Source organism: Oncorhynchus mykiss, chromosome 12 (genome assembly GCF_057628025.1).
Source record: "Oncorhynchus mykiss isolate SJ-2025 chromosome 12, ASM5762802v1, whole genome shotgun sequence".
Lineage (NCBI taxonomy): Eukaryota > Metazoa > Chordata > Actinopteri > Salmoniformes > Salmonidae > Oncorhynchus > Oncorhynchus mykiss.
The window spans coordinates 65,602,959-65,626,256 of NC_143033.1; the positions used below are offsets into that span (position 1 = coordinate 65,602,959).

General features: G+C 45.1%; 1 protein-coding gene across 3 annotated transcripts in view; it reads left to right on the top strand.

Moving 5' to 3' along the window:
* kcnc3a (potassium voltage-gated channel subfamily C member 3a) overlaps nucleotides 1-23,298 on the top strand; it is a 101,296-nt gene that overhangs the window by 25,032 nt on the left and 52,966 nt on the right. For all 3 annotated transcript variants that reach the window (XM_090193002.1, XM_021624413.3, XM_021624411.3), the window contains exon 2: nucleotides 19,510-20,470. In XM_090193002.1, coding sequence (XP_090049128.1) covers nucleotides 19,510-20,470 — 961 coding nt within the window. The remainder of the gene's footprint in view (nucleotides 1-19,509; nucleotides 20,471-23,298) is intronic.

Genomic DNA, 23,298 nt, shown 5'->3' on the forward strand with positions numbered 1-23,298 from the left:
TATGACACACATTCTCTTCTCTCTCTCCCCGCTCCAGCCCACTCATTCTCTCCCTCCCTATGCACATATGCACACACTTATAGTAACACATGCATACTGTACCTTTACATAATTGCATATTGTACATGCACACTCTCTCTCTCACTCACACACACACACACACACACTATCCCCATACTATTAGTTCTGAAAGTTTAGACACTTTAATGATCCATGCAAGGTTGATGTGTGCAGAGCAAAGTGTGTAGTGCACAATACATATTGCATAGTGTGGAGTCTGTAATGGAAAGTGGTGTATCGCAGACCAATAAGATGCTAAACTTTTAACAGCACCAACAACAGGGGAGTGTATTGTATTCATGATCATGGTAGCTCATCAGAATGGTTGTAGTGTTAAAAAACATGTTCATGTGCTGAATCTGACTGGGCTGGATGGGTGTACACCCTGTGGTCTCTAGAATGACACCTATTTCCTTATTTATTTAAAAATGTGTGCACTACTAAGGGAATAGGCACCCCACTGGCACCCTATACCCAAATGGCACTCACTGTGGAATAGGGTAGAGAGAGGTCATCACCGGGGCTCCAACTAATAAGACTATTAAGACTCATTCAGCTACAATTTCCGGGCTCTGAGTTTTCCCTGGACCTAGCCTCATTTGCTCCATCCATCCACCCCCTCCTCCACTCTTTCTCTGGCCCAGGACAGGGACCAGCTGCTGGGCCGCTGGGGTTCTCCTGGCCCCCGGCCCCTGTGGCTCCACCACTCTGTGGCTTTGTAGCTCTGGCCAGTTCCCACTCCCTCTGGTTTGCTGAGAGAGAGAGACAGATTTTTAAAAAAAAAATGTAACCAGCTTTTATTGGCACTATTCAAATCACACAGGAAACGGAATGAGCAAGATGCTGAGAGAGAGTAAAATGGGAGATTTTGAGAGGGAATGAGAGATAAAGAGAAAAAGAGAGAGAGCGAGACAGAGAGAAAGCGAGAGAGATAAATGTATAGTCGGAGGGAGAGAGAAAAATAGAGAGACAGAGAGGGAGGGAGAGCTGGCTGGTATGGTGCACAGTATGTTTGTTCTAACCTCCTCCCTCCCCCAGATGGCTCTGATGCTGCTACTGATGATGCTGCGACTGGTCCCTGCGTCTACCGCTTCACCCCTCTCTCTCTCTCTCACTTCCTCTTACCCTGCGCTCTCTCTTTCATTCTAGCTCTCTTTCCCTTTCTCTCTATCAAAGGGTCATTATTGGCATGGGAAACATATGTTTACAAAGCAAGTGAAGTAGATAATAAACATGAAACAAATGCAAAAGTTCCACCAATCTCATTCTCTCCTTCTCTTCCTCACGCACTCCCTGTCACAGTTCTCACTCTCTGTTCCTCTCACACGTTGATGCTATTCACATTATCCCCCCCCCCCCTCTTTCTCTTACACACTCTGGCTCTCGTTCCTCACCCCTCCCCTCCTCTTGCAGGGTCTTTGTATTTCACACTAGTGGGATTCTCTCTCACGTAAAACCCCACTCAAACACACACGTCTCTGCTTGGTGTGGTGCATTCAAACACACACGCGCACACACACACACACACACACACACACACACACACACACACACACTGACTGATTGCTAATCAATAGAGAATGGGTTGATGACCTCATGCACATTAAAGTGTCAGTAAGAGGTGGGCAGAGCCTTGCTGTCAATAATCAGTCACATCCCACACTAACACAGCCACTCCCACCACATAGGCCTATACCTCACAGTACGTGGAAGTTACCCAGGGTCAGATATTCTTACATCTCTCTTGTAGTTGAGGTTAGCGTTAGTGGTCAAGAAATCTGATGTTAGATCTGTGTTTCTTTTGTTAGATAAATCCAATACTGTCCAAAAATATATTGTTTTAAAACTACTACCACATGGATATCCCTCTACACATACTGGACACGGAGCTGTGCTGCTTTCGTATTATAATGGGCAAAATAAAGCAGACGATGTCACAGTGGTTGAAGCAGAACAGACGATGTCACAGTGGTTGAAGCAGAACAGACGATGTCACAGTGGTTGAAGCAGAACAGACGATGTCACAGTGGTTGAAGCAGAACAGACGATGTCACAGTGGTTGAAGCAGAACAGACGATGTCACAGTGGTTGAAGCAGAACAGATGATGTCACAGTGGTTTACAACCCACACCTCTCTCTCTCTCTCTCCCCCACAATGAATTGTTTATACCTCTCTCTCTCTCTCTCCCCCCCACAATGCATTGTTTATACCTCTCTCTCTCTCTCTCTCTCTCTCTCTCTCTCTCTCTCTCTCTCTCTCTCTCTGTCTCTCTCTCTCTCTGTCTGTCTGTCTGTCTGTGCATAGCCCTTTGTACTGGGGCATTATTCGAGTCGTGACTGATACTGCTCCCTATGGTATTCTCCATTCATGCAGCTCTAAAGACCTGTAGCGATCTCTTTCTGGCAGGGCCCCCTTTCAGTTATGACTGTATTGTGCAGGAGCCCGGAGCAGGATTTGGCAGCTGGCTGTTCTTGCCGTTCAGAACAGAGCCGTAGTCATTGCACCAATCTCTATCCACTAGCAGAGCTGGAGTGAGCACATTTTCTCTCTCTCTCCTTTCCTTTTTGCCTCCTCTTCTCCGATCTCCATCCTCCTCTCTTCTCCTTCTTTCCTGTTTTAGCACACTTGCTCTGCTCGCAAGGTTCCTTTTGTTAGCCGCTGTCAATATCCTCAGACACGACACACACGTGCACACAGTGTCACGTTCACACACGTTATGCAGTTTTGCCCCGTGGCTTTGGGGTTGTTTGCACTTCTATGTACTGTAACTACTGTACGGATGGATACTCTTTGTGCTATAGCCCTGTGACTATGCCACTGTTTCTCTCTCATTTCTCTCTCCTGCCTTGAGAGATCTCAAGGCAATACATTAGCGTCAAGCTCAAGTGCTCTCCCTCCCTCGCTCAACCTTCTCCCCTCCCAATATTTTAGAGATATTACATCAAAAATCGTACTTTTACCCCAACAAACCCTGTGTTTTCTGCTTTTGCCTTCTACGATCTGTGGATGCTTTTAGTTGATGGCTTCAATCTATTGATTTCTCATGAAAGACTTCTCCTCCGCCACTCTTTGTTTTTCATCCTATCGATTTTGTGATGTGCTGATTCAGTGCAGCGATCCCGCTTACGCGCTGCTTACGGCCCAAAGCAATTAAATGTCCGGGCTAGTGATGGTTGTCGGTCTTTCTTCTGCTTTAGTAGTTACTTGTCCCTCTGAAGCTTTGAAGGAATGATGTGTCGCTAACAGAGACAAATTCCTTTCCGGATTTTGCGCAGTTGGGTGGGAAACCTTGACATTTGACTGGTGTGAATGTGGAAGTATAGACTGCATCAGTGGTGGCTGGTGGCACTTTAAATCGTAGGATGGGCTCATATAATGTCTGGATTCCATATGTTTGATACGCTTCTGTTCATTCCATTCGAGCCATTACTATTGGCCGTCCTCCCCTCACCAGCCTCCATTAGACCATATAGGCCTATATAGGCTACTATAGCATTATGGCAGTTTTCCCTTCATTTGCGAGCTCAGTTGAAGCGTTTGGATATCTGTTCTAACCCAGATGTTAACTTCTCCCTGTCAGAAGCCTCTTTGTCAGGTAAAGGCCTAATGTAGTCGTTTTTATATCAAATCATTTCTGGGTAACAATTAAGTACCTTACTGTAATAGATTTCCATTCAAATGTTCTTAACTATTTCTCAATCAAGACTTGTGCTAGGACTGTCTGGGAGTGGAAAACTGAAAACTAGCTGTTATTGGCAGAGAGGTTTGGAACTCTTTCTTATTGGTCTATTAACCAATTTACCACCTGGCGAAAGCCGAAACTCCCACCCATGCAAACCTGCTGGTTTTAAGAACGTCCTGTGTAGATTGTATTTTCAACCAATTCACTATCAGGAAATAACACGGATCAAATTTCTTCACACTTTTACATTGTTAGTTTCATCAGCTGTTATCATGCAATATGACACAGGGGAAACGGAATTTTGACTACACTGGGCCTTTTTAAAGGCCATCATCATACTTAATGCTTCATAACAATTACAATTCATGAATTCAATTCTGCCCAGACTGCTGCTATTGGTTCTTCATTTGATCCCTCCCTTGAGACGGCCACACTTGGAAGAGCCAATCACGGCACTCTTGTCTGTTTTGAATTGTATGACTTTTGATGTCTGTTAAGTGATCAAGGGTATTTGGATTGTAGATGGGGTGCATTCAGAAAGTATTCAGACCCCTTTACATTTTCCACATTTTGTTACGTTACAGCCTTTTTATAAAATATATGAAATAAAAAATGTTCCTCATCAATCTACACACAATACCACATAATGACAAAGTGAAAACAGGTTTTTAGAAATACCTTATTTACATAAGTATTCAGACCCTTTGCTATGAGACTCGAAATTGAGCTCAGGTGCATCCCGTTTCCACTGATCATCCTTGAGATGTTTCTACAACTTGATTGGAGTCCACTTGTGGTAAATTCAATTGATTGGACATGATTTGGAAAGGCACACAACTGTATATATAAGGTCCCACAGTTGACAGTGCATGTCAGAGCAAAAACCAAGCCATGAGATTAAAGGAATTATCCATAGAGCTCCGAGACAGGATTGGGTCAAGGCACAGATCGTGGGAAGGGTACCAAAACATTTCTGCAGCATTAAAGGTCCCCAAAAACAGTGGTCAGGGAGGTGACCAAGAACCTGACAGCGCTCCAGAGTTCCACTGTGGTGATGGGAGAACCTTCCAGAAGGACAACCATCTCTGCAGCACTCCACTAATTATGCCTTTATAGGAGAGTGGCCAGACGGAAACCACTCTTCAGTAAAAGGCACATGACAGCCGCTTGGAGTTTGCCAAAAGGCACCTAAATGACTCTCAGACCATTCATCTGGTCTGATGAAACCAAGATTGAACTCTTTGGCCTGAATGCCAAGCGTCACGTCTGGAGGAAACTTGGCACCATCCCTTTGGAGAAGCATGGTGGTGGCAGTATCATGCTGTGGGGATGTTTTTCAGCGGCAGGGACTGGGAGACTAGTCCAGATCGAGGGAAAGATGAACGGAGCAAAGTACAGAGAGATCCTTGATGAAAACCTACTCCAGAGCACACAGGACCTCAGACTGGGGTGAAGGTTCCCCTTCCAACCGGATAACGACTCTAAGAGTCCCATAGGGCAGCACACAATTGGCCCAGCACCGTCCGGGTTAGGGAAGGGTTTTGCTGGAGTAGGCCATCATTGTAAATAAGAATTTGTTCTTAACTGACTTGCCTAGTTAAATAAAGGTTCAAATTAAATATTGTAAAGTCCGTGCACCAAAGAATTGAGGCTGTCCAGAGGTCAAAAGGGGGTGCAACTCAATATTAGGGATGTGTTCCTAATGTTTTGTACACTCAGTGTATAGTGCTAATAGTATATATTAGTATTGGCTAGGTTTGGGTTACAGTATATTACATCACACTTATAGCTTAAAATGATTCAGCAGAATAGTGGGTCTAATGTACAGTATGTCAGCGTCCCCTCCCCAACTCAAAAGAAGCTGACGTCATGACCGTGTCCTGACAGTGACAAGAGTGTGTGTGTCCTTACGGTGTTGTGTGTGTGCGCGCCAGCGTGTGTGTGCATGTCCTTACAGTGGGGTGAGGCTGACCGGAGCGTCATGGAGGTGACCGGACTACAAATAGCTCCTCTTTACATTTGCATCAGTTATTCCCCATGAGGTGTCAATAAACGCTGTGCCCTGCCTGGATGCTGCCTGCCTGGATGCTGCCTGCTTGGGCCTGGCTGTCTTCTGTCCTCTAGTCTACGCTCTATGTTTTATGCTTTGGCCTCAACTGCACACCGGCAGTTGGGTTCAGTCAAGGTGTGTGTTTTGTGTGTGTGTGTGTGTGTGTGTGTATTATGATTTGGTTAGATTTTTGTCTGTTTGTGTCTCTACACTCTTAGAACAAAAGTGCTATCTAGAACTTAAGGGTTCTTTGACTGTCCCCATAGGAAAACATTTTGAAGAACCCTTGTTGGTTCCAAGTAGAATATTTTTGTAGACCATGTAGAACCCTCGGTGGAAAGGGTTCTTTGCCTGTCCCCACAGGGGAACCTAAAATGGTTGTACCTGGAACCAAAAAGGGTTATCCTATGGGGACAGGCAAATAACCCTTTTTTCTAAGATTGTACTGCATCTCTTCACATTAAGACTTTCCGTGTGTGTGTGTGTGTGTGTGTGTTTTACCCTGCCTCCACTTCTTACTCATGAACTGTACTTGCGTGCTGTGTTGTCTATTCAGACTGGAGGTGGTGGTGCAGTGCATTAGTGTTTAGCAGGCTGGGTTGTTTTAGGTAGCAACTCTAGTATCTCTCTCTCTCCTCTCTCTCGCTCTCTCTCCCCCTTCGTTCTCTCTCTCTCTCTCTCTCTCTCTCTCTCTCCCCCCATCTCCCCTCTCTCTCGCTCTCTCTCCCCCTTCTCTCTCGCTCTCTCTCTCTCTCCGACTCAGTGCTACCACTCTGGTGAGTCCCTCCACAGCTCTGGGGCTGTCTAAGGTCTGGGGTATGAATAGAGCGCAGTGCTAATGCATGGCACACTGAAAAAAGGTCTGGAGAGAGAGATGGCTGGGGAGAGATGTGCCTCCTATGCACCCCACACTACCGTAGCACCCTAGGAACATGACAGGACTAGTTCCGCCATACACAGATAGATGGTATTGTTTCTAGGTATCTTACTGTTGCCGTTCAGTTATAAGAATAACTAATGCACATGTGTTTAGATGAGCACACACACACTTTCACACACACACTTTCACACACACACACACACACACACACACACACACACACACACACACACACACACACACACACACCCACACACACACACACACACACACACACACACACACACACACACACACACACACCCATTCCTTCTCTCTCTCTATGCCTCTTCCCCCTGTACTCGGGCTCTGGTCTAGCCCATGTGTTGTGTTGTACTGCAATATTTATACAACTGCAATATTAATCCCATGTTCTTTCTTTGTATATGGAGAGAGCAAAGTTTTCAGCTCCTCTGTACTGTGGTGTACAGGAGTGTTGGTGGCCAGTCAGTGGCTCGTCAGAACTCGTCATTTGGGACACTTCGGCCAGCTACAATGACATGGCGTTGGAAACCCCACCCCAGCTTGTTATTAGACAGAGAGGATAGAGAAAGTGGAAAGAATGGGAGGAGAGAGTGTCACATAGACAGCGGGTCAGACCGCTGGACCACCCTGGCCACAGGAAACGTACCGTTTTGTTAGTCATTTCATGTGATGGTAACAACATGCATTGTGTTATTGACGAGCCGATCATGACTGTGTTGTGGAAGGATGGCTCAGTGTATATGGGCAGCAGGTAGCCTAGCAGTTAGAGAGGTGAGCCAGCGGCGATCTTACGGGAAAGATCTGGTGGGAGTGAGCTGGCTACCAGAGCGTTGCTGGTATCAAATCCTAGATGCCGTTGCCTGCTGTTGTGCCCTTGAGCAAGGCAGTTAATCCCCAACGACAACTGTTCCACGGGTGCCCAGTGTGGCAACCCCCTGCTCTTACCTCTCCAGCCTGTATATGCATGTGTCTTTTGGAGGGTTTGGGATAAATCAGAAGTTAAATTTCGGTTGGACCTTGTGTACAATTGACAAATAAAGTCATCTTAAAGTACCAGTAGAATAGATAGCTAGGTGGTCTCTAGAGCTGTTCACATTCAGTAAGTGATGAGTTTAGTTTCATGGAACACCCTATGACAGTGCACCCTATATGACCGGTATTCACACTTAGGATGCACTTAAACCCTGCGTCTCTCTTGCTACCTCTCTTGACTTTCTCTCTCTAGTCTAACCTGATTCCCCTCTCTCTCTCTCTCTCTCTCTCTCTCTCTCTCTCTCTGTCTCTCTCTCTCTGTCTCACTCTCGGTTTCCCTCCCCCTCGGGGATGTTAGATCTGTGTTGTGCTGTATGATCTGACTATGATGACTTGTGAGTGGGGCTTGTCTTCATACAGCCTAATTGATGCTAATAGTCTGTTGTGATCTGCTGTCCCAAGCTCTCTTTCTCTCCCCCTTTACACCTCACTACCTCTTCTTCTTCTTCTCCCCCTCTCCTTCCCTTCTCTCGTCACTCCCCCTTTCCTGCCACCTCTCTTTTCCTTTATCCTGTATATCTCTCTCCCTCTTTCACTCTGCCTATTTCTCTGTCTCCCCCTCTCGTTCACTCGCTCTCGCTGACCCTCCCTCTCTCTCGAGATCCTTCTCTCAAATGTTCTTTCTTTCTCCCACTATCTCTTTTTCTCTCTCCATTTTTATCTCCCCCCTTTTATCAGTACTCTGAAGTTTTTAACTGAGAGACCATTAATGAGAATGTTGTTAATATCCACTTGTATGTGTTATTTTATGCACAAGCAGACCTGTGTGTGTGTGTGTGTGTGTGTGTGTGTGTATGAACTTCTTGATCCTGAGGCCACTTAGTTGCTTTCAAGAAGCCATGATGGCTTGTATTTTTGTTAAAAGGCATTTTTTTAGGGGTGAACTCCAGATTGCCTAATGGCCTATGTGCACGTCAGAGAACTGTGGAATGTTTCCAAGCGCATGTATTATTCAAACTAAACAATGGAAGGGTTAGAGAGGAGAAAGGGAGGAATGAGAGGAGTAAGACAGAAAGAAAAAGGAGTAAATTAAGGTGGAGGCACTAAGAGATAAAAATGAGAGATAGTTACAATGACGAGGGAAGAGAGAAAAATAAAAGAGAGAGGAAGAGATGGCCGTCTTACTTTAAACAAACAACTTTGAAGCTCATTACTTTTTCTTTATAAATGATTGAAGCATCTATGGAGGTTTAAAGGTTTTATGAAGGGTTCTTAAAGTTTTTCTTCGATTAAAGTGGGCCAGAGATGGCAAAACAGAAAGGAAAATCAGTGTGAGGAAGAGAAGGAGAGGAGAGGAAGAATAGCGGAGAGGAAGCTATAGGAGATCTGTGAGATTGAGGAGGCATTAATGAAAATTAGGTCACTGACTTGAGTGAGTGAGGGAGAGGGCTAGATTGGAGGGGAAAGGAGAGAAAAGAAAAGAGAGCGAGAGATTAACTTTGAGGGAGTAGAGGGAGGGAGGGAGGGAGGGAGGGAGGGCAAAACAGAGAGAGCTATGGGGATGATGATGAAGCCTGTGTTTGTTTCAGATTTTGATTAGAAATAGTTTAGATAATAATGTGGGTACAATTAGACAGTCGGGGTAGGCTTGGGTGGTATACCGTTTATAACATATACCCGGGTATTTGGAAATAGTCACTGGATGTTTTTTTCAATACCGTTGAAACTATTTCTTCTACGGTTTTTATTTTTTTATACATTTGAATATTTGTAGCTACTTTTTAAGTAAATACCTGCAGTCAACTTGTGCAATACATTCGGGGATAAAGCACATCGCGTTCTTCATTTCAACTGTCACATTATTTTTCATTAGGAAGTTTACCGGTAGTCCCCAGTCACATGGTGTTTGTTTACAAGCACACAATGATGAGAGACCGGAGCCCTGTGAGTCAATCACTGTTGTGCAGTAAGCGCCAGCTGATCTAGTTACAGTATGGAATTCACAACTAAATGTTTGCCAGCTAGATACAGTATCTTAATAGTTACAAGTTAACTGTCTAAAATGTGCTAAATTCTCTGCCGTTGTGAATTTGGTTTGCTAATTTAGTAGCTAGTTATCTAGATAAGTGGTGAGCTTCTTGCAAAAACAAGCTTCTCCCGGTAATGGCGGAGAATCCCCTCCTGTAACAAGAGCCTTCCTGTGTAATATTTGTTTTGTGCGTGCAGCAAACTGTGAGTAGCAGTTTTTGTGTTAATTGTAAAACAATATGGCCTGGGATGTCTATCCTGCAAATAGTTTTGTCTGAGACTGTATAAAATGTGCTCGTTAGCATTTAGTTAGCATTCGCTATGGGAATTTACTTGTACTTGTTAGCATTGCTAACCTTCGGATTACTTGTGTTCAGTGGCAGTATTACGGAATATCCCGGGACGGTACAAGGTCAGTGTGAAGCACAGGAGGTTGGTGGCACCTTAATTAGGAAGAATGGTGGAATGGTATCAAACACACGGTGTCTGCAGGTGTTTGATGCCATGCCATTTGCTTCGTTCTGGGCCATTATTATGATCCATTTTCTCCTCAGCAGCCTCATGTGGTATGAAGGTATGACAATCTGGATACCACCCAAACCTGATAAGGGGTGTCTTAGGAAGGATCACATTGTCTTTTCAAATACTCCTAGCTGTCTCGCCTCTTCTGATAAGGTCTTTTTCAGCAGTTAGTGATTTTGATATGATTAAAATCAATAACTGTTTAGAAACACCACCGTCATGTCCATTGACAAACCTAAGACCTTTCAAATGTCATCTCTCATTCTTAAGTAATCCTGCTGGTCACTTTACCAGGCAGACAGATCTACTGAGATCACACATTTATTTAGAAGACGTAACCACTGTAAATAATCACTTATTTATGAAGACAACGATTTATTCGTCAGTGCCACCTTCATCTCATGTTTTAATTGAATTCTTACTCTCTCGTAGACATCGGTCCAGTCATTTCTCTCTCTCTCTCTCTCTCTCTCTCTCTCGCTCTCTCTCTCTGTGTGTTCTCTTCCCCCTCCTCCTCTACTCTGCTGCAATGTCGAGGGTTTTCATATTGGTGCAGTGTTTAAAGATGTCCTCAGACCATTGCAGTGTTCAGTATGATGCTCAGATCATCGTTCATAATGCTATGTGTGTAGTACTAAAGCACTGTTTCGAAAGTCATATTATAGGATGATATGTCTGTCTGTCATAGTGTGCTGTCTGTATGGAGATGTGCTCTGTATTCTGATTTGGAAGCAGAAGAGGTTTGTCTGTGTGTGTGTCTGTCTGTGTGTGTCTGCATCTGTCTGTGTGTGTGTGAGACTGACAGACTCATTGACTCACTGCTTGTGTGTGTGTGTGTGTGTGTGTGTGTGTGTGTGTGTGTGTGTGTGTGTGTGTGTTTGTGTGTGGGTGTGTGTGTGTGTGTGTGTATTAGAGCTCAGAACAATATAGTCTTCAAGACAACCCCATTACTTCAGTGTGACTGAAAACCCACTACTAAGTGTTCTCCTCCCAGCACTACCCTCGTCACTGTCACGTTTACATCCGGGTGCGGTAGACCAGGGCTGTGTCTGAAATGGAACCCTGTTCCCTATGTAGTGCACTGCGTTTAACCAGGGCCCATGCATCCCCATTCTCCACCCTTCTCCCCAAGTGCGCATGTGCACACTTCCCTGCGTGCATTGAAAAGCATTGGATTGGTGTAAGCATTGGATTGGTGTAAGCATTGGATTGGTGTAAGCATTGGATTGGTGTAAACATTGGCTGGAGGAGTTCCCACCATTTTCCCTATATAGTGCACTACGTTTGACAGGACCCTGCACCCTAGTCCCCTACATAGTGCACTACTTTTGACCAGAGCCTTATGAGTCCTGGTCAACAGTAGTGCACTGTGTAGAGAATCGGATGGCATTTGGAACACAGGCGTACTGTATCATCTCAGGGACTCCCTAGGGAGCTTTAAGACGCAATGTGCTCAATGAACCTACAGGGCTTGTTCAGCACACTCTCCTCCTGTGTCTGAAAATGTCACTAGCCATCAAATCCTTGCATCCTTTATCATTGTTTCGTCCGTTCTTCGCCTCCCTCTCAGAGCTTATTCGAGGAGGTCAGAGGGGCGGGACCTTTGATCCGTTCCTCCAATGAGGGGAAGGTGAAGAATTGAGGGAACAAAGATTTAGGAAACAAGGACTGAGGAAGTAAGGATTTGACGGCACAGTCATGGACTCAAGGTTAGGAGGACAGTAGGAGGCGTGTGAGCTACGAGAAGAGGGGAACATCTCACCCTGCAACTGCAAAAGGGCCAGGGGAATGGCAGGCTTTTGCTTCAGTCAAGGTTACATACACACACATACTCACACCATCTATCATAAAACTTGCATGTCAAGGGAGGGAACCGTTAAATGTTTGATAAAGCAACAGAAAGAGAAAGATCCAATGGAAAGAGAAGCGAGATTTGCACACACAGACGAAAAAAAAAAAGAAGAAAAAAAAGTGTCCCCAAAAGTGGAGCTTGAGTGCAGGTGACATCACAGGCGACGGGCGGCGGTGTCTCTAGTCGGCACGGAAACGGGTCTCCTCATCATCAGCGTTTCCAGGCCACAGTGAGATGAGATGAGGCTCGTTAAATGAGTTCATGTTAATAGGCTGGGGGAATTAAGCAGCTCTCCCAGGAGTATCCAGACCACTCATTTGGGCTGTGTTTTGTTTGATTCTATTCCTCTGTTATGAGAAGATTGACCCGACTGCTGCTATTTGAGACACATCCTCAAAGACATCTATAATATAATGTACTGCATTAAGGGTAGATATACACTGGAGCCACTTGTCATTTTGGGCTGGGTTGGTTTGATATTCATAATGTCGGTTGAGCGTGTGTAGGCTCTTGTATTTTTGGAAATTAGAGTGATTTTGTTGTGTGTGTGTGTGTGTGTACCTGCGTGCCTGTATGTTTCAAGTTTGTGTTGTATGAAATGCAAGCTCCCTATCCAGATGTACGTGTTTCTCTCTATACTGAGATCTGAGCAGGCATTTTGCAAGACGACTGTACTCTGCAGCCAGGGCTCTGGAAGGACCCCGATACGTTCAGGCAGCTTACTGCATAGACCAGAGAGAGACAGGGGAAGGAGAGAGAGGGAAGGAGAGAGAGGGAAGGGGAAAGAGAGAGAGGGAAGGGGAGAGAGAGAGAGGGAAGGAGAGAGGGAAGGGAGAGAGAGAGAGGGAAGGGAGAGAGAGAGAGGGAAGGGGAGAGAGAGAGAGAGAGAGAGGGAGAGAGAGAGAGAGAGAGAGAGAGAGAGAGAGAGGGGGAAAGAGAGAGAGAGGGGGAAAGAGAGAGAGAGGGGGAAAGAGAGAGAGAGGGGGAAAGAGAGAGAGAGGGGGAAAGAGAGAGAGGGAGGGAGAGAGAGGGAAAGAGAGAGAGGGAGAGAGGGAAAGAGAGAGAATGGGAGAGCTAAAGATCTAGAAGTAGAGAGAGAGGGATTTTTGTGAGAAAGAAAGGGGAGGAGGATAGCGAGGGAACAGAGAGGGGAGGGCAACACTGCAGAGGGGGAAACAGCAGCAGCACCACACACACACACACACACACACGTATATAAGCGACTGTAATGACGTGTTACATAAAGGGAATTCATTGGGTGGCAGAGAGAGGGTGGCAGAGAGAGGGTGGCAGAGAGAGGGAGGCAGAGAGAGGGAGGCAGAGAGAGGGAGGCAGAGAGAGGGAGGCAGAGAGAGAGAGGGAGGCAGAGAGAGAGAGGGAGGCAGAGAGAGAGAGGGAGGCAGGCAGAGAGAGGGAGGGAGGCAGAGAGAGAGAGGGAGGCAGAGAGAGAGAGGGAGGCAGAGAGAGAGAGGGAGGCAGAGAGAGAGAGGGAGGCAGAGAGAGAGAGGGAGGCAGAGAGAGAGAGAGAGGCAGAGAGAGAGAGAGAGGCAGAGAGAGAGAGAGAGGCAGAGAGAGAGAGAGAGGCAGAGAGAGAGAGGCAGAGAGAGAGAGGCAGAGAGAGGCAGACTTATGGGCGATTCACAATATATATATATATATATATATATCTTGATTTTTTAAACTGTTTTCTCTAAATAAGCTTTGTTGTACTTTTAAAGGTAAAACACGCTGCATTTGAAACAGTGAGCAAACAGTGAGCAATACTTTAATGAATTCAGGGCTTGTGAACGTATACATTGGCTACCTAGGCCTTCCACAATAATAAGACCCACTAATAATGTCATCATTTTATCAAAATAGTTGAACTGTCTATGAAAATGCCCTTTTTATTGACACATTTTTACCAGAACCATGCACAATGCACATTCACTAATAATGATAAACCTGTTGTTGCAGGCACTATAGAGAATGAACACAGGTCTCATAAACAATCTCTGAAGCACAATCCCACATGCTAGTGAGTAGCCAGCTCATCTTTATATTTAACGTCTAGCCAACTGGGATCTATTTGCTAACAAACAAGGTAGAACAGTTGAATTGTTATGAACACACCCTTCTGTCTGTCTCCCCACGGGTTGAACAGCAGGCCAGCCTGTCCACTTTGTTCTTACACTTTTGCTTTTGCATCATTATAAAATATATTTGCACAGCTGTTTAGATGGTACAATGATTATCTACACTATACTTCCTTGTTTTGTCACATGAACTGAAATTAGGCAAACTATTCGAATTTTAACAACCAGGAAATGGAGGAGCGATTTCTGCATAATGCACCCTTTTAAGTTTTCCTCTATTATCGGAAAATAACGTGTCAATGTGTTTTGCTGTCCATACGAGCGATTCTGTTGGACCAAACCCGCAAATGCAAATGGCGAGTAGAAACCGCATGTTGTCAGAGAGGAAGAAGTACATTTTCCTATTTGTTGTTCTCAGTGGCAGGGGGAGGAGTTTGGCGTTTGTGTGTAAATTGGAAGGTGCACAGTCACAGCAGAAGGAGAGAGACCAAAAAGACAACACGAGAACAAGTGGACATAAACCCCCATAAAGAAATACAGGCATTTGGAATATCGTGCTAAAACATACATTTGAATGATTCAAATTAATTCAATATATCGCTGAGCCATAGTTGAGGCTGGGTTGTGGATTGGTTAGGTTGAGGCTTGGTTGAGTTAATTTGGGTTGAGGTTGTGTTAGGTTTGGTTGAGGCTGGGAAGAAGTTGGGTGAGGTTATGTTGAGTTGAAGCTGGGTTGAGGTTGGGCTGGGTTGAGGTTGAAGCTGAATGGGTTTAGGTCGGTTTTGTGAGAGCGTGAGGTTCCGTGTGCCTGAGATGAACAGATACTGTTGGGCTCCCGAGTGGCGCAGTGGTCTAAGGCATCGCAGTGCAAGAGGTGTCACTGCGGTTCCTGGTTCGAATCCAGGCTGCATCACATAGGGCGGTGCGCAATTGGACAGGGTTTGGCTGTCATTGTAAATAAGAATTTGTTCTTAACTGATTTGACAAGTTAAATAAAGGTTCAATTAAAAATACCATTGATCCAGAGGGGCTGATAGGAGAAAAGGCCCGGTGCTTTAAACAGGCACGCCGGCTCAATCAATAGACATTTATCTATGTGAGAGCGAACATGACATATCTGTTTCCTTAAGGGTGGCCGTCCATTGCCCACAGCATCGTAACTCACGAACCCCCATCTCTCTCTTTCTCTCCCTCGCTCTCTTCGTCTCCCTCTTCCTCTTTCCACCACTCTCTGTCTCTACTGTACAGTCGCACTCCATCTTGAACCCCGTCTCCCACCGTTTTCTGCCTCCGCCTCTCTTTTCCCCTAGCTCTCTCCCTCCCTCTTCTCCCTCTTTCTGTCTCAGTGCAGCTTCAATGAGATTGCAGCAGAATGCCCATACTGTATTAGCTGCATCTCTCTCTCTCTCACACTTATGGTCTGTTGTTCATGGTGTCTGGCGCCACCTGTCTTCCGTCTCTTATCAGAAGCACAGTACCACTGCAATGACCCAAAACGCAGCACAGCCACCCTGTTTATTTACATTCACTGTCAGCTGATAGGCCAAATCTATGGGTCTATTCTCATTGACGAGAATTAAGGAGAATTTCGAGAGATTCTAGGAGGTATCTATTCTCGAGAGACATTACTGTAATATTGCGTATTTCTCACGTCTGGAATGCAACCTCAGCACGACACTCGTTCTACAGTTGCCCCCCTCTAAGCAGGGGAGTGTAAACAGAATTACCCTTGAACCCAACATGCACATAGTAAAAATACTAATAGCAGAGCAATGTTTCTGAAACAGCTGAAATGTACAGACATTTTCATTATATTTTAAAAACTCGTTTTATTGAGTGTTCACCTGATATTGCATTAACCTGTTATATTTTAAAATTGCCGCCGTAGCTTTTACAAAGGGAAGCTCAACGGTGTTGACTTACATGATATAAAGAAAAAATCACTTTTATTTTCGTATGAGGAGGGGTGAACGTTCATGTTTGATATGCTAACATTACTAAGGAGCCAAGGACCTTACATGTTCTGTTTAAAGGTGAATCAGCACTGGAAGCCAAAACAGGCTCAAACTCCATCTCAGTTGCGGTACGGTTCTAGAAACATAAATCTCTCTACGTTCACATCAAAAATAATTTCACAAATGTAAAATACACACTGGTTTTAACAGTTGCAGCAGACAGTATTTTTTCAGTGACAACACGTTTGTGGCGTCCATCTTCCGTTTGCACAGGGTATTCGGAGACGCATATAAATAATTGGCACAGGTAGTCCACTCTTTCTCTCGTTAACATGCGCTGTAACATGGACATATGGCTGTGTGTGAACCTTAACCCTTTTAAAGGTGTCTAGTAACTGAACTTATTTTGTTATTTGTATTATTTCTCGCTGATATGAAGTATACGTTACTTATGTTTCCAAAACCGCACTACAAGCGATGCATGTTCCTTTTTTAGAGGAAGCGCCGGACCTTTTAATAACAAAACTCCCCTGGTCAGAATATAACGTTACTATCGTCAGAAGGTGATACGAGCAGTTACCGTCTATGAATGGGGTATTAGCCAACTAGCTGTGTTATTGTCATGCAAACGACATTTTAATGTGTGTACGCACGAGAAAATAAACCCTTTAATTGTCTGCACATGCGTGTGAATATGTTTTACGTTTTAGACACAAAGTCATAACATCGGAATTTAAACCTAACCCACACTGCTAACCCTAATGCCGAAACCCAAACCTTAAATGAAGACCAAAAAGCACATTTTTGTTTTCATGAATGTTTACAATATAGCAGCTCAGTTAAAACAATTTGGCTAATCTATATACAGTGCCTTGCGAAAGTATTCGGCCCCTTTGAACTTTGCGACCTTTTGCCACATTTCAGGCTTCAAACATAAAGATATAAAACTGTATTTTTTTGTGAAGAATCAACAACAAGTGGGACACAATCATGAAGTGGAACGACATTTATTGGATATTTCAAACTTTTTTAACAAATCAAAAACTGAAAAATTGGGCGTGCAAAATTATTCAGCCCCTTTACTTTCAGTGCAGCAAACTCTCTCCAGAAGTTCAGTGAGGATCTCTGAATGACCCAATGTTGACCTAAATGACTAATGATGATAAATACAATCCACCTGTGTGTAATCAAGTCTCCGTATAAATGCACCTACACTGTGATAGTCTCAGAGGTCCGTTAAAAGCGCAGAGAGCATCATGAAGAACAAGGAACACACCAGGCAGGTCCGAGATACTGTTGTGAAGAAGTTTAAAGCCGGGTTTGGATACAAAAAGATTTCCCAAGCTTTAAACATCCCAAGGAGCACTGTGCAAGCGATAATATTGAAATGGAAGAGTATCAGACCACTGCAAATCTACCAAGACATGGCCGTCCCTCTAAACTTTCAGCTCATACAAGGAGAAGACTGATCAGAGATGCAGCCAAGAGGCCCATGATCACTCTGGATGAACTGCAGAGATCTACAGCTGAGGTGGGAGACTCTGTCCATAGGACAACAATCAGTCGTATATTGCACAAATCTGGCCTTTATGGAAGAGTGGCAAGAAGAAAGCCATTTCTTAAAGATAACCATAAAAAGTGTTGTTTAAAGTTTGCCACAAGCCACCTGGGAGACACACCAAACATGTGGAAGAAGGTGCTCTGGTCAGATGAAACCAAAATTGAACTTTTTGGCAACAATGCAAAACGTTATGTTTGGCTTAAAAGCAACACACCATCCCCACTGTCAAACATGGTGGTGGCAGCATCATGGTTTGGGCCTGCTTTTCTTTAGCAGGGACAGGGAAGATGGTTAAAATTGATGGGAAGATGGATGGAGCCAAATACAGGACCATTCTGGAAGAAAACCTGATGGAGTCTGCAAAAGACCTGAGACTGGGACGGAGATTTGTCTTCCAACAAGACAAACATAAAGCAAAATCTACAATGGAATGGTTCAAAAATAAACATATCCAGGTGTTAGAATGGCCAAGTCAAAGTCCAGACCTGAATCCAATCGAGAATCTGTGGAAAGAACTGAAAACTGCTGTTCACAAATGCTCTCCATCCAACCTCACTGAGCTCGAGCTGTTTTGCAAGGAGGAAAAAATGTCAGTCTCTCGATGTGCAAAACTGATAGAGACATACCCCAAGCGACTTACAGCTGTAATCGCAGCAAAAGGTGGCGCTACAAAATATTAACTTAAGGGGGCTGAATAATTTTGCACGCCCAATTTTTCAGTTTTTGATTTGTTAAAAAAGTTTGAAATATCCAATAAATGTCGTTCCACTTCATGATTGTGTCCCACTTGTTGTTGATTCTTCACAAAAAATATAAAGTTTTAGATCTTTATGTTTGAAGCCTGAAATGTGGCAAAAGGTCGCAAAGTTCAAAGGGGACGAATACTTTCGCAAGGCACTGTATCCATAGCTAGGCCCATTTTCCTTTTTCTTTTTTTTTTAAGATCAAAGGGTATTCAATTAATTGGAGTGACAGAATATCTGACAAGACTGTTGTTTTTTTATGTAAAGATATAGCCTAATTGTATTATTGTCTGTAGTAGAAGCCTACATCCATATATGGCCAGTTATGTAAACTCTAGCATTGATTTATGCTGCAATAGATGTTCAATTGGTAATATAAATGTTTGTCTTCTTCTAATGCCTCTTAAGCAGGTGTACATTTATGAGTCTTGTCCTTGAGGCAGAACTGAGTGATTTCAGCTAATTTGCTGTGTCATCATATTGGTCTCTGACTTGTGGTCAGACTCGCTCAGGCGGAAACAAAGTGACATTTGCACCCATGCTGATTTGAATGTCATTGAAAGAACAGAAAGGTGTCAAATACATTTTGCGCAAACGTCTTTTCTGAATGTAAAAGTAATCCCAGAAGTAACCATCTAGTTTTTCAAAAGTATCTGTAATCGGATTACAATATTTTTGCTGGTAAAGTAACGAATTGCGGTCAGAGTTTTTAATTTTTGTTAGTAATCCATGTAATCCGTTATTCCCCAATCCTAACTGCATGGTTGCTATGTGGTTTGTTCAGTTGACCTGCTGAGTTCATAGAGTTTCTGTGTAATCGTTGGCGTTAGACCTAAAACTGTGTCAAACAGATCTATTTGTGCGTCTGGGAACATTGGTGTTTTAATGTTTTTTTTAATCAGTTTAGGTTAACCTCAGTTGCTGCATGTTTTCAGTGATACCAGTATGTGAATGACATTCATCTGTAAATCCATGTGATCCTTTGGGTTAGGCTTCGGTGAGAATTGAATGAGCCCAAGAAACATAATCCTGTAACTGGCAACTAAGTTAAAAGAAAAACTTGAAAACCTAACCATCTCTCTCTCCCTCTCTTCTCTCCTACAGTACTGTGCGTTCCTCTCCCTTCTGTTCATCCTCATCTCCATCACCACCTTCTGCCTGGAGACGCACGAGGCCTTCAACACCATCTACAACAAAACGGAGAACGTGACGGTGGGCAATGTGACGCGCCAGGAGATCGTCTACGAGGTGGTGACCGACGGCTGGCTCACCTATGTGGAGGGAACGTGCGTCATCTGGTTCACCATCGAGGTCATGATGCGCGTGATCTTCTGCCCTTGCAAGAAGGAGTTCTTCAGTAGCACCCTCAATATCATTGACTTTATTGCCATCATGCCCTTCTACCTGGAGGTGGCGCTGAGCGGCCTGGATTCCAAAGCCGCCAAAGACGTGTTGGGCTTCCTGCGAGTGGTGCGCTTCGTCAGGATCCTGCGTATCTTCAAGTTGACTCGTCACTTCGTGGGCCTGCGGGTGCTGGGCCACACGCTCCGCGCCAGTACCAACGAGTTCCTCCTCCTCATCATCTTCCTCGCCCTCGGAGTGCTCATCTTCGCCACCATGATCTACTACGCCGAGCGCATCGGCGCCGACCCTGACGACCCTACGGCCGCCAAACACACAAACTTCAAGAACATCCCCATTGGCTTCTGGTGGGCCGTGGTCACCATGACCACTCTGGGCTACGGGGACATGTACCCCGAGACGTGGTCGGGGATGCTGGTGGGCGCGCTGTGCGCCCTGGCGGGGGTGCTGACCATCGCCATGCCTGTGCCCGTCATCGTCAACAACTTTGGCATGTACTACTCACTGGCCATGGCCAAGCAGAAGCTGCCCAAGAGGAAGGGCAAGCACATCCCTCGGCCCACCATGCCGGGCTCGCCCAACTACTGCAAGCCAGACGCCCTGGCCATGGCCACCGCCGGGCCGGGTATGGTGAGCTCAGGCAGCCTGGGGGGAGGGGACTGCCCTCTGGCCCAGGAGGAGATCATCGAGATCAACAGGACAGGTGGGTAGATCAGGGGAGGGAGGAGAGGGATGGAGAGAGGGAAGGGGAGGAGAGGCGTGTGTGTGCACGCACCTGTGTATGTGTGTGGTGTGTTTGTGTGTGAGGATGCAGTATATTTGGAATCTATCTAGAGTGACTGACTGCTGGTGACCTGCAGCATCCCTCACACTAATATGACAATATTATGATCAAATTACACCGATCACTCTCTCTACATGATGCGGTGTCTCGGCTTGCCTGTGAGTCACATGTAACTAACCCAATGTACCACAACATATACCCCATGTCTGAATCACTGTACTGTAGTTAAGATACTGGAACAGTCTTAAATAGCACTCTGTCAGATTATGGTTCCCAACCATCACAATCCTCCCTTTCTACCATGACCGCATGTGTGGGTATGTGGTGTGTGTGTGTTTCCATCCCTCTCCAGTATGTAGAGTTAACCCGATTAGAGAGTGTGGGGAGAAATGAAGTGGATCTGTAACCATGTTAAATAGGGAAGCTGAGGCCGCACACACACACACGCACACACACACACGCACACACACGCACACACACACACGCGCGCACACACGCACACACGCACACACACACACACACACACACACACACACACACACACACACACACACACACACACACACACACACACACACGCTGATGAAGTCAGATAGACACCATAACTCTGTATAGAGCAGGGTGATCCCATAATCTAACCCCCCCAGCCACCCCTCCACCCTCATCCTTCTCTCTCTGCTGGGGAGCTCTCAACACGCCGGCTTTAACGTTTATAAATATTTGGTTGGGAAGATTGGCCTGTCAAAACGCTGTTTGACAGTGGACAGAAAAGCAATTAAACTTGAAGAGTAGAGCGGGTGGAGGGTTGGGGGGGGGGGGGGGGGGTGGATTGAGAGAAGGATTAGTTATGACAAGAGAGAACTTGAGAAGCATGTAAAATGGCATTAGAGAGGGCCCCTCAATTTACACATGTAGGCTACTCAGAGCGAGACACACACATGCATGTACACACACACACACAAGTACTGGAATCGGTGTTTGGCCTCCATTTAAATATTGAGTACTCAAAATGTTCAAATGCAATGCAGGTTACATTTAAAAGCGCTGACAACATGTCTGTCAGATGTGAGTATGTCAAGGGCAGTGAATGTTAAAGTTGTGTATCAGAACAAGCAGTATTTGGAACAACCGATGGCATACCACAAGCTTTTTTCGCCTTCAGCCATGTTTAACGCAAACATGCCAGTACTGTACATTTGTTTTCATGCGAGTACTCGAACACAGACATTACCTTCAAATACCTATCCCAAAAACACGCTCTGGCACACACACACACACACACACACACACACACACACACACACACACACACACACACACACACTGTTCCCATAGACTTCCAATCATTGAGCCAATGACTATACATTTAAAAGCGCATCTTGGCAGAAATATATATAAAATATTACATCATATTTTTTGTAGCGGTGGCAAAACTGTAGCAGTGGTGGGCCACTGCTGCTAAATGAATATGGGGAAACACTGCACTCACACACACTTACATACATTTGTACATCATATAGGCCTATTTCCCTCTTGCACTAGCCATCCACCCACACTAGTAATAAATAGGTGTGTGTGTGTGTGTGTAGACATGCCAGTCCCGATCAGCTGGTGTGTTCACACAGCCGAAAGAGCTCCTTCTGTCAGCACAGCTTACAGCCCAGGAGAGGAGACAAGTGTAGCGCAGTTGTTAGTCCCGTGTAGCGCAGTTGGTAGCACATGGCTGCTTGCAGCGCTAGGATTGTGGGTTCAATTCCCACGGGGGACCAGTATCAAAAAAGTATGAAAATACTCACCACTGAGTATTTTCTCACTACTGTAAGTCGCTCTGGATAAGAGTTTCTGCTAAATGACTAAAATGTAAATAAGAAGAGACAGGAGAGAGGATTGGTGAGGAGAAGCGGTTGCTACAAAACGTAACAAATACAATAAGAGCGGAGAGGTTTTGAACCTGATCTCTTTCCTGTTACCTTGATCTACTTTTCAATTCCAGTTTTTCTGTTTTGCTTTCTTTTACTCCATCTAGGCTCAGTCTGTTTGAAAGTTGTAGGGTCAGTTTCCACCTAGTCCTAGACTAAAAAAAAACGATTTAAATGAAGGATTTCCATTGAACATGCGGTTTAGTCCTGGGATCTTTTATTTCAGCTCGTAAGGCATGGTACTGACACTTTTCATTTGTACGGTCAAGATGGAGGCAGGGCAGTGACGCTAAGCGTGTTGTGTCTCACACTTTGTTTGTGTCAAGTGTTACAAGTTTTTATTACTTAGAGAGTTGTCATCAAACAAGTGGCAAAATCTAAAATCCTACAGGATCAAAGCAATCAATGTGTTAAAATCGCTAGTTAACCAAGCAGTGACCTCTGCCGGTTTCCACATGAAAGCCGAGAGAGGATGCATCCGTGCTGTGACTGACTGTCTAGACACGCTTGGGCCGACTAGCCTTGGATACTCCTCCACTGTCAGGTTTTCCATCTGTGTTCCGGCAATCTACCGGAGTCTTCTGACTCCTTTCCTGCCTTGCTGTGCTGTGTGGTGGAAGCCAGAGGTCGGTATCTGCGCTGTGACATAACGTCTAGATGCGCTGGGCTTCCTAGCTCAGGATATCCCTGCTGGGTGGACTCGCCACCGGTGATTGGCCCATCTACTGGGCCCACTGCTGCCTCACTGTGCGGTAGCATACTGCAAGGCGACTGGGCGCATTGACCATATCCACACACTGGGCGAAATCCCTGTCAGCACATTCCTGC